Source organism: Copidosoma floridanum, unplaced genomic scaffold, assembly GCF_036245765.1.
Source record: "Copidosoma floridanum isolate Cflo_tuat_1 unplaced genomic scaffold, Cflo_Japanese_pri ptg000019l, whole genome shotgun sequence".
NCBI lineage: Eukaryota > Metazoa > Arthropoda > Insecta > Hymenoptera > Encyrtidae > Copidosoma > Copidosoma floridanum.
Window position 1 is genome coordinate 6,740,808 of NW_028321896.1, and position 12,136 is coordinate 6,752,943.

Consider the following 12,136-nt stretch of genomic DNA (forward strand, 5'->3'; position numbering starts at 1 on the left):
TGTTTAAAAAAAAAATATTTGCCGTGCTATGGTCGCAAATACTATTTTGATTTCCATTATTTTTTTTTTTTCCTTTTTAAAATTGATTAAAAAACGATGTTTAACTAAAAAATAAAGCTACAACAAAAATTGTGTTCTACAGTGTGTGTGAAAGTACAGCGAATGCGTGATATAACGAAAAATTCAGATAATAAATAACAAGGATGCTTTTCTTTGAGGGATAATAAAAAAAATTTACCATGACCAACGTGACGATGAGAGAAATTGTTGAGAATAAAATTTGTTTGACAACGCTAGAATTATATGTGCTCCTATATAGTATATAAATTACATATATATTATACACATATATATATATAAACAACAAACGTTTTTCTACAATATATAAGTATAAGTACTTTAAAAGAAAGAAAAAAAAAATTACGATGGATGTCAATTTTTTACTGAAAAGTGTGAAAATGACATACAACCGTACCCAAATTTGATAGATATGCGTGCAGAACTGTTTCGACGGTGCATGAGAAACATACCTACGCATTAGCATGCAACATTTTCTAATTTCTTATTACCGAGTTGGAAAATAAAAATAAAATAAACATACGCGTAAGTAAATAAATAAATAAACAAAGTTATCGATATTCGCGCAGTTGTACTAAAATAATCGCAAACGGGCTTAAACAGAATATAAAAAAATCATAGTACTGTATTACATAAAGTAGCTGCTGAGCAACAAAATAAAGGCATTACCGTATCCTACCAATGATCATCCATTACGCGACGTCTTTGACTTTGCACATTGTACGAAAAACAACATAAAAAAAGTTAAAAAAATAGCAAAACGATAAAAAAACACTACAAAAAATACGCAAAATAGATACGGTCTCTACGGATCCGATTGAAACGTGTCACGATCACAATTGACACATTAAAAGCGATTTTTCTTAAAAAAAAAAAAAAACAAGAAAAAAGAAGTGAGCGATATTTCGAAACAAATAAATAAATAAAAAAAAAAAAAAAAAAAAAAAAAAAAGATAAAGTTTTAATATTCGTGTCTTGCGCGTTTGTACGTTTATACAGACTTTTGCAGCCAAACTTTTACATTGTACTGAGAAAGACTTACTACTTGTAGAATCATCATCGATTTCCATCGTCACTATTTGTATACAATAATTACAAGGAAAAATAAAGCACAGCTTCATTGCGCACTCATTCATCGACTTTTCGTTCGGTTACGTTCGATCCTTGGTCAATCAAATTTTTATCCAACGGTCGACAACAGATTGAACCAAACTCGAGCGAACCAATCGTACCAAAACTTTTGATACTGGAAAAACAAAAAATAAAAAAATAAAATAAAAAAATATGCTTCAACTCGTACTGACCTCTTTTCGAGCGATTCATATGATACTTAATGTAGGATTTCAGCGCTAGAATCATCAAAGTCGTTTGGTTTTCGTAATTTCCGTGATTTTCCCATCGACGCAACCACGTATTGTTGTTCATAGTGATGAGTTTGAGTAGCACCGAGTGGACCTTGCGTTGCACACACGGTGTACAATCAAACGTCAGACATGATTATATAGCGATGAAATCCCGAATTACTTAGCGGACCAGGTAATCAAACCAGAAAACCACGAATCTGTAAGACTAATTTCACGCAGTTTTCGGCGTCACATTAGGGCGCTCGTGACGATCCGATGAAAGTTCGGTATCTATATACTTACTGTAAACCTATTATCAATAATATAAACGTGCATTTTCGAAAAATGAGACAAGAGTCAAAGAGATTGCAGGGTTGAAGCAGTAAACGTTTTTGGTCTCGCCCAAAGTTGTCTGGCAGAGAGAAAGAGAAATCGCACGCTTCCTGTTTGTAGCGAAAGAAAGAAAAATTAAATCGAACAAAGGATATGTTGTAACTCATAGGCGAGTGCCTATACACTAACTTTTGAATGAAAATTCTTGTTGATTGTGCCAATCCGAATTAGGGGTGATGAGCGCCGTATGCCTTTTTTTTCCATTGTTTGTTACACCCCGCCGTGTGCGTATATATGTAAATGCGACCAATGATTATATAATGAGAGATTATGGAAAATTAATATAATTATCGTTACTTGCGATTGCTGTACTTTGCTATTACCTGCGTAATTATTACGTTGATCCGCGTTTTTATACAAATTTTGCTCCAACCAAACGAAAATAATAAAACATAAAATAAATAATACAATATACATTGTACACGTCATTTTATACGATTGTTTTTGTAAAACCACAATAGTTACTTGTGCGCGCATAACGATTTTCCAGTGTTGATCATGTTTGTAAATTCTGTCATGTATTGTGTTCATTTCTGTCCGGCGAAAGGAAAAAAAGGATGAAACACACAGCACTTAGTTAGTGAATTATTAACATGAACGAGAATATAATACAATTGATTATACAAGCAGGGAAGAATGATACAATACGATTAGGAAAACAAAACAAAAAACAAAAAATGTACATATCGCACGGCGTGACGAGTAATACGCAAAGTGCAATGCGGAGACTGTGCGCCCGATCGTTGCTCCTGCGCGTCCCTGGCGTGCATATTATTATTATTATTATTATTATTATTATTATTAATTTTTATTATTATTAGTTATTATGGTCATCGTAATAGTATAAAAAAAGAAAATCACAATAGTAATAATAAGCTCACATTTGTGGATGTTGAGGAAACCGAAATAAAGACGACCGCGTGTTATTTCGAGCGAGCGGCACACGTAATGGACGTCGAATAATTCCTTTGTTTTAACATAAATATGTTCTTTTCGTTATTCATTATTAATCGTCACGATACCAAACTACCGATGACATATAAATCTATATGATTCCGGGGGAAGATGCGTCCACGCGAATTTTTATATATATCTGTACTCTACATACCAATTATTATATTATGCATATACACATCGACGTAGATTTTGATATTTTTTTACTGGAAAACATCCACCGACGTTTTTTCACTATTCATGAGCGCGTGTATTGTGTGTATGGCATATATGAGTTTTGTAACAGCAGCATGTCATTCGAGTTGCTCGATGAAGGGAGGTTGGAGGTGATGGAGAGCGCAGAACGTATACGTGTAATGCACGTGACACACAACCGATACTCATCGTCAGCCGCAATGGTGATGATGATTTTTGCACTAACATTATCGGTTGAGCATATTGTATCGATACATGATGCGTAGATTATGTATTAGGAGCAAACATTTTCTCCCGGAAGGAACGTATACATTATACACGTATAGTATAATATACATTAAACACATGATATACATATTATACATTTATGGGCGTCATGGAACTATTTATTATTTATTTCTTCAAACCGTTTATATACATACATATATATTATGTACACGATGAAACCCAGCAATCTACCTTTTAATATGTTATGCATTTTTTTTTTTTTTTCGACCTTTTTATATTTACATATTATATACATACGCGCTTTGCATCTACACTCTTATCTTATACTTTTTATTCTCAACTTGGTGTATAATTTATGCGTCGAGTATGTATTGTATTTATACGTAGACATACATGAATACGAACTTTTTATCTTCCTGACTTCGATTCTACGAACAGTGATTTGTATAGAGGATTTTTGTCTCTTTATTATTATTATTATTATTATTATTATTTTTTTTTTCTTTTGTATGTCGTTTGTATGAGAAAATTACTCTATGAAGTGCGGAGTAATGCTCGATTTCTTTGTATAAAAAAAAAATTTTTTTCCGTAACTGCCTTGTATAAAACCATTCGAATAAAAAAATACTATCTTATACTTCAATGAAGAGTTTAATGTTTTGCCATTCACCCTCGTCGGCAAGTATTTCACAGGTATTTTTTTTTTTTTTTTTTTGCTTACTGTTTATTGTGTTATGCATCGAAATAAATACTATTATACGTAGTAAAAGAAAAAAACTTTATTTACACGTTAAAAAGAGGTCGACGACATTAGATAATACGCATACATGTATATCATTAACAAAGGAGCAATGAGGATTAATGTTAGACAATCAAGACGTTACATACCTATTAATTCCTCAAACATGTTAACGGGGTCTTTATTAAGAATAATTTTTTTTCCTCTTTACAATAAACACCGTACATGTACGTGCTTACACGGAACACGTATGAACATGCCTCAAGTAAATGTTATTTGCACCATTATTTCTGTATTTTGTTGTTTACGTATATAAAAAATATATACTATTCCAACCAACGGGTCGCAAACTCGATTGCAAATAAAAAAAAAAAAAAAAAAAAAAACACGGAGGGCTAACGCCAAAAAAATGGTACTACTGCGATCCACATAAGATTTCGCCGGCCGATCTTTGCGTTCAGTCGAGGATATTGAGTTTGCTGTTTGTCTTGCGAAGTTGCGCTCTCCAAGGAATGATGTGCACGTTGCCGGAATCGTCGTCATCGCCGTCGTCGTCGTGTTGATGGTGATTGGGTTCGCTCTTTTTCTCCTCTTGCGCCACCGCGGCTTTGTTGCCGATTTCCTCCGTCACCGGCACCGAGGACACCTCGAGCACCAGCTCCTTTTTCGGAGCCACCTCGATTTTCGGCAAGGACATCGCAGCCGTCGTCGCTGGCGTTGTGTGTTGCTGCGTCGCTGCACTCGACCTGTTATATACCGATTTTATCAGTATCGAATTCGCGTAAAGATCGGCAACAAAAATCGTGACCCTGCGACTCACCCCGGACACTTGTTCTCGCTGTCCTTCCGCGCGAGCAGTTGCCTCTTCCAGGGCGGTATAGCTTGTATGCGCTTCTCCTCGTTCTCCCTCGCGATCTTCTCCTCCATCTCCCGCTTCGCCCGTTCCGCCGCCTTTCTCGCCAGCATTTGTCTCTTCCAGATCGGTATCACGTTGCCCGCGCTGTCCTTTTCCGGTATCTGTCGAGATGATCGAAAATTATGGGCTATACTCGAGTCCAGGGAGAAAAATCGGAGATGAAAAAGAAAAAAAAAAAAAAAACTAAGGGAAGTTTTTGCTCTTTCTACGGTCATACTGAAAATAGTTCTGATTGGTTGGATGTAATAAGCCGGTTTCGGGCCGAAAATCAGAGAATTTGACAACCTTGGTCTAAAAATGTTTTCACTAGATAATAAAATTAGAAAAAACATCCCAAGTTGAAAAGCCAATCTATGGCCACAAAAATGGTAAAAGGCTTGTCAACTTAAGATGTTACTGATAACGCTAGGATCTAGCGAAAACGATTTTCAATTTAACTTTCGAAAAATCTAATTCTACCCGACTGGATACCCTAAACACCACCGGCTTCTACCACGAGTGTATGCAATGGTACGATTTGTTGCTCACTTTCCACGATATTGTCGATAAATAAAAGCCAATGGAGAAAAACTTGAAAAAAAAAACATGCATACGTTGATTGTATTCCGTAACATTTTTAGAACACGCATTAGAAATAAAAAAAAGGGGGGAGGGGAAGAAAGGGAATTTTGTACACTACTTGATCAACAAAGTTGGACGCGCTAAAGTTCTTGTTGATCTCCGATATGAGGCTCCGCTCCTGGGACTTTTCGTTCTGGGCGCGCTCGACTTTGAGCTTCTTAATCCCCGGTATGTCCCGCGTCTTCTTCAACTCGGCGATCAGGTCCGTCCTCTGGACGTAAACCGCTTCCGACACTGCGAAACAATGGCGCAACGTAAGCTCGAAAATGAAATGGTAATTGATTGAAAATAAACAAGACGGACCGTTGTTCATGGAGACACTGCGATTGGGCGGAGCCGAGAAGGTCTTGGCCGCGTGCATCTTGGCGTTGGTGCGTCTCAGCTGGACGCTCGACAGATCGTGGATGCTGATGGTGGCCAGGGGCTGCTGCAACTGCTGGGCCTGCCTCGTCTCCGCGGCCGTGGCGCTCGAGGACGTCAGCAGACCCGTGGCTGTCCCCACCCCGTTGGCCGGCGGTGGAGGCAACGGGGGTGGTGGTGGCCCGACCGAGTCCCTGTCCTGGGCTGCCTCCTCCGCGTCACCCTCGCTCTTACGCTCCTCTGCCGCCTCGGGCTCCTCGCAGCCTCTGCCCTGTATGTCCAAGTTGTCTACCGACCTGTTTCAAATTTGCTCACCATATCTTAAATAATCGTACCATAAAAAAGCCGTAAATTTGTGGGAAAAGAAGAAAAAATACACCTCGTTTCACGGGCCGGCGAGCTCTAAACGCCACAAGGTGAAGAGATATGCATACATATTATACACCTGTAGTCCGACGCGCGAGTGTGTTTAATATTTTTGCAGAAATTGTTCGAAACAAGTAGGTATACTTATTATACGTGGGGGGAAAAAGAAAAAAAGGAAGAGGAGTTTGACGGACGTTCGGTGTATATTTTGCGCTGGCGCGTGTGTTGCCATTTTCGAGCCGGATGTGCAGATCGTGTAGCGGAACGCGCTTTAGCCGAGAAAAAAAAAAAAAGAAATCAATCGAGCTGGTACCGTGTTTTTTGAGCCATGTTTTAGAACCTGCGTGTATAAATTCGCGCGATTGGACGAGGAAAATTGCAATTTAAAAATTGGTCATACGATATAAAAGGTAATAATCATGTCACCGTAACCTACGCGTGTTTTTCCCCTCATATAACATGGTTTATCTTTATATACGTGCGCTTTTCAAAGGAACATTACTCCAATCGTTACAGTATACTCGATAAAAAATTAATCTGATCGTTGCTGGCTTCGACAAAGACAATTAGATCGGCCCAACCAACCCAACGGTGCGTTTATTGTTTTCTCGTCGGCGTATGGCAATATAAAGTGCATTCAATTGCATCACAGACATCATATAAAAGTGCACGTGTACACGTTGCGCACTGTCAATTACAAATTGAACTGCACTAAAAGTATACGACTTATTGATCCTCGCGCGCGCTTATCTCCGACAGCACATTTATCGGGAATCGTATAACGCTAATCGAAATAATGGAAAAAAAATTGTAACACCCGTGTTCCAAGATAAGAAAAAAAAAAACGAGGCATTTTCCCTACCTATCCTAAATACCGAACGATCGCACAAAATCGCCGAAAACTCTCTCTCTCGAGATCGCACCTGCCATCACGAAAAAAAAAGCCCAAGTCATGGAGAAAAAAAAAAGGAAAGAGAAACCAAACTCACCTCGCCTTGGAGAGGAGGGTGTTGGTGGCACAGGTATTGGCCGCATCGGTGGTAGCCTTGCAAATGCTCCTGAGGTACTCGGAGGGCTTGAGCAGTGTGTCCGAGTCGGCCGACTGGGCTGCGAACTTGGGCGGTATGAAGGGCAGCACCATGTGCCTGTTGACCAGGTGGGCGGTCACCTGACAACCGCTCGTCGTGGTCGTGGTGGTAAAGGTCCTGCCCGACTCCTCCCCGATCTCGTTGGCCCGTTGCTGGTGGTGATGGCCGCTCGGTCCTGCCGGCTGACCGCTGCCGACTATCGTTTCCGGGGACTCGCCGCCGCGGCAGCCCTCCAGCACCACTGTCGTCGTAGCCTCGTTGCTGCCGCAGCCGGACTTGCTGCTGGCTGCTGCTGGAGTGCATGCATGCGGACATTGAACACGTGAGGAGGAGGCTACCATTAACATATATGTATAGGCACACCAGGTGCGCAGTTATGGTGCACGGAGAGAGAATGAGAAAGAGTCGCGGGTGAAATCTAGGTAAGTGTATTATATGCCCGCCTGAGCGCCATGGTCTAGTAATAATGGCCCGAGCCACACATCCATAATCGCCCGAGTGCACGATGCACTCCATGCGCCTCCCGACTCCCGAGCCCCAATTAAGATACCTCCACGCGGCAGTACCGATACACCCATACCGATCCTGTACCCTCGTGTGTACATATACATTATGCGCGGCCAGTGATGTAAGTGTACGTGTACGTGATACGTTTCAACGTGTATTTTAATTGACGCTTTGGATGCAAGCGCGTGGATTTTTACACGTGTTCAAGGCCCCGACTAGGATCTTCGACTACACGCTCTGATAACACTGCGTCATCATCATCATCGTCGTCGTCCATGTTTTGTATTTAACTGCGGTATGTGTGTACGCGATGTTGATGATATGGACTTTGGCGCGTTACGTCAAACTCACGGGATAAAGTCGATCTTCCGAGTGTATACTTACCGCGAGATCAAAGGAAGGGCGCAAAATGTGGGAATTTTGTTTTACATTGCGTGAGAGAGAGAGAGAGAGAAATTTTTTTTTTTTTCGCACCGGAAATCGTGGTAATGGTGGCCTCGCATTTTTGCTCCTGGTGCGTGGCAGACTGGCTGCCGTGCTTGTTCTCCTCTTTGACGGTGCTCTCCACGACTTTCGACGTCACTATCACGACCTCCTCGATTTCCGGGGGCGGTGGAGGTGGCGGTGGCGGTGGCCTGAATATACTGCTGCGAATACAATACGATGAGCCAATTGGTTCTTTCAATTGCGCGTCAACGGAAAAGGTGCTTCTTTTTTCATGAGAGAAACATTTTGCAGATCCGGGGTGTAATTTTTTTCATTACGCGCCACTGTGTTTCATCGAGAGACAATGGGTTTCAGGTAATCGATGCGGGGCTGTATTTTTTTCTAATCAAGCGGTTTCTTTTGTTCGATTCAATTGTTTAATTTTACTTGAAAACCATACCGTTTTCGCCGTTAAGGAATCGCGAGGTGAAACTTTTTCTCGATTTATTTATTTTCAACTCAAGAAAGATACTACAAAAAAAAAAACAATAAGTTAACCTTCCCAGAGTACGACACAATGCTCGCAATCAATCATGAATTTCTAATTTCGGTGATCGACCGATCGTTCGAGCGACAAAGGACTTGTATAAACGCGTCCTCTATTTCACACCCGATCGGCTCGGCCTACTTGCCTGAATCCATTGATCGTTGGCTTGGCGTCCTTCTCACTGTCCGCCCTCATCGAGTTGGCCGTCGAGATTTTCCTTTCTGAAACGACAATTCGCCGACTTTACCATTTTACCATAGCTATCGAAGTTTCAACACCGAAATTAAAAAAAAAAAAAAAAAAAAAAATCAAATCAACGCCCCATCGCATCAAGTATGTGCGCACGCGACAACCGGCACATGCGCTTTCACTTCCGGCACGGCTTTTCCAATAAAAATAGTAATCATTCCGAGCGTATACCCCCGACGAAATACGTATTACACTATCTTCGTACACGACAATTACGAGTTGTGTACCGTCGGTTTCCCACATCACCGATATGTTATCGATAACAATAGCCAAAGTCTTGCGAATGATCGGCAGTATTTTTCAGGGGATCGTACGTACGTATCTATAATTTTTAGCTCGTCCTTGTACGGCAAAAATAATAATAGTATGGTATCGGTATCGCGGACAATGTAAAATTTTCATCCATCTTGTAAGTACTATTAGAAATGCATGCGGAAGAAAAAAAAAAAAAAAAAAAAGAAATCGGTATCGCACTTGAGCCAACGGTATACGGGGTTTTGTCTCACCCGTAGGGACATCCGGGACTTTCGGGCTCTTGTTCATCCGCTCGTTGCTGCTGTTACGGGAAAGCGGAGGCGTCGATGTCGCCGAGGAATAATGAACTTCGCTGCTCATGTTCGACGATTCACTGGCACTGCTCGATCTGCTGTACCGTCTATCTCCCCCTCTGTGGGATCTGTTGGAAATTAGACCGATTACCGATAGCGATTAACTGTATACGTAATATTACGCTCGCTACGTTGAAGATATACTCTGTTTGATTTGAGGTTTCTGTACCACACACTCGTTTGTTCATTTATATGGGGCTCATTCACGTGAGACCTAGTTGGTACTTGGTACCCTAAACAACGATGCTGCAGGTAACAAGCTCATCTTCCTGCCATCCTTGCCATCGACAGAGTGACGAACCGATTTGTCTTCTCCAATAGGATCGACATGACCATCATTTTACATTCAACCCCGTGCACGCATCATTATAGGAGAAGAAAAAAAAAAAAAAAAAAAAAACCAGGTATCGGTATAGTCATACATCGTATACGTAGTAATTACCTGGTGTCGGCGACGTTATCGGTGGCCGCGAGTTTCTTGTGCGCCCCAACCGACGACGGGCTACCAGCGCAGCCTCTGGCCTGGCACAGCGCTGCCTCGTCCCGGCCGATGCAAATCTGCTCGTACGCGTGCTCGCTGCCGCTATCGGTGGCCTTGGCCGCGTGTTCCGATCTCGGCGAGCTACCGGCGCTGGCGATGCTCGGCAACACCGGACTACTCCCGCTGCCCTTGCTGTGGCTGCCGTTGTTGTTGATGTGCACGTCCACTTTCACTGCGGATCGACGAATCATACACGGTACGAAAAAAATCGGTATGTATCGGGAATCGGAAACTTTGTTTCATCCGCGTCAAAGCTTATCGTTGGACTGCAGTTTCACCGACACTGCTGCTTTTATTCTAATTTCTCTCGATTGCCACGGTATATAGAGGGACACACAAACGCGTTTTTTTCCATCTCTGCTTCTATCTGCTGCTGTTGCTTTTTTTTGAGCTCGACGATCCTTCCAACGCAACGGTATCGAGATTAATTGAGCACGCGATCGGCAATTCAGCCCGATTTTTCATAACACGCGAACCGTACAGGTACACGCGTCATTAGGTTTGTATTTTTTTTTTCTCTTCCCTTCAAACGGGCCGTGCGGTCTTTCGCGCGCTCATTAAAAGCAGATAAATCGATTCTCATTTATCCATATAGGTATGTCGCTCGTGCGAGTTTTCACGATTACGGGGATGTAGTATATCCCCCCAAGCAACGAAACGATTAAAAACAGCTCTCAAGACAAATAACAATACTAATATTAGCAAAGTAAAAAGGCATACCGGTGATCAGTTCGTCCTTTCTGTCGGTGGATGCTCGGCTGCTGCTGCTGCTGCTGGGGCTCGTGGTGCACGTGGGACGGTCACTGCTGGTGGCGGCAACGGTGAGGCTCGGCGTTTCATCAAACAGATGGGTGATGCGCGTGTAGACGAGCTCGTGCGGACTGTGCAGGTAAAACGACTCGGAGCCGTTGCTCGCGCCACCGGTGCTTGGGCTGCCGTTCAGCCCAACGTTGTCCTTTTGGCGCGCGTACGCCGAACTCATGGGATTGATGTAGAGGCCGTCCCGGGGCCTTGAGCCCGGCGGGTGCAGGAAGAACGGCTCTTGGAACATGCTGCTGCGCGCTGAACGCTGCGGGCGTGTGGATCGGCAAGGGCCGGTGGGGAGTTAGTATTTTTCTTTTTTTTTTTTTTATTCGATTGTACTGGTGTATTGTGTTTATGTGTGAATAGTAGATCGGACTGTTGCTGCGAGTCCCCGAAGACAAACTTATGGTTACCGATCTGTATACCGATCTCGGCGATTTCGACCAATCAATCGATGCAGATGCTATTACTAGTTTACACAACTTTCCTATACTTAAATTCTTTGTACATGATATCTTTAAAAGATACAAAATCGAGGGATAATAGGACAGGATATACCGGTAAAAAAGGGGTTTGCCTTATACTCTTTACTCACGAGTCACGGCAGCCAAGCTACGACACTTGTATGGGAAGGAACAATAAATTACTCAATTTCTCAGTTAAACGCGTGAGGTTTCACCACCACACGCGGGTGGGACAAAAAAATACACTGCACCTTAAGGTCCGACGAGCGCGTAACATGTAGTACACGTGTTGAAGTATATAATTCCGTGTTCCGTGACATTTTCGCAAGAACTGACCATGTAGCTGCAAGCCGTAGCGTCGCTCATGTTCTCCGAGTAGTCCGAGTTTAGCCTGTCCCTGGCCATTGCAATCGGGACATTGGACTGCACTTTCTTCCACCTCGTTCTGAAATCACAAAAGGTACACGTGGATTGTTTTATTACAGACGTCGAACTCATTTGGAATGTATATTGGTATACATTTGCTTCATTGTTATGACTCAATAGATGTAATTATAACAATAACAATGATAATGATAATAATAATAAGGATGATGATGATGAATGGTAATCTAATTTTCAAGTGAAAAAATGAATCCTCCTGACACACATTGCAGTTCGACTGTTTAGAAAAGACGTTACTTTTGCTAAGAAATCGGTACGTTACGAC

General features: G+C 42.0%; 1 protein-coding gene across 1 annotated transcript; it reads right to left on the bottom strand.

Moving 5' to 3' along the window:
* Nucleotides 1–4,352: 4,352 nt before the first annotated feature.
* On the bottom strand, nt 4,353–11,832 carry f (espin protein forked). Its single transcript, XM_089593157.1, has 13 exons — nt 11,746–11,832; nt 10,964–11,228; nt 10,880–10,912; nt 10,255–10,331; nt 10,061–10,212; nt 9,517–9,686; nt 8,907–8,982; nt 8,263–8,432; nt 7,183–7,567; nt 5,771–6,123; nt 5,523–5,701; nt 4,751–4,947; nt 4,353–4,676 (listed from the first exon to the last, which is right to left on the bottom strand). Exons 1-13 carry the CDS (start codon nt 11,830–11,832, stop codon nt 4,388–4,390), a joined length of 2,433 nt encoding a protein of 810 aa, XP_089449283.1. The 3' UTR covers nt 4,353–4,387.
* Nucleotides 11,833–12,136: the final 304 nt, after the last annotated feature.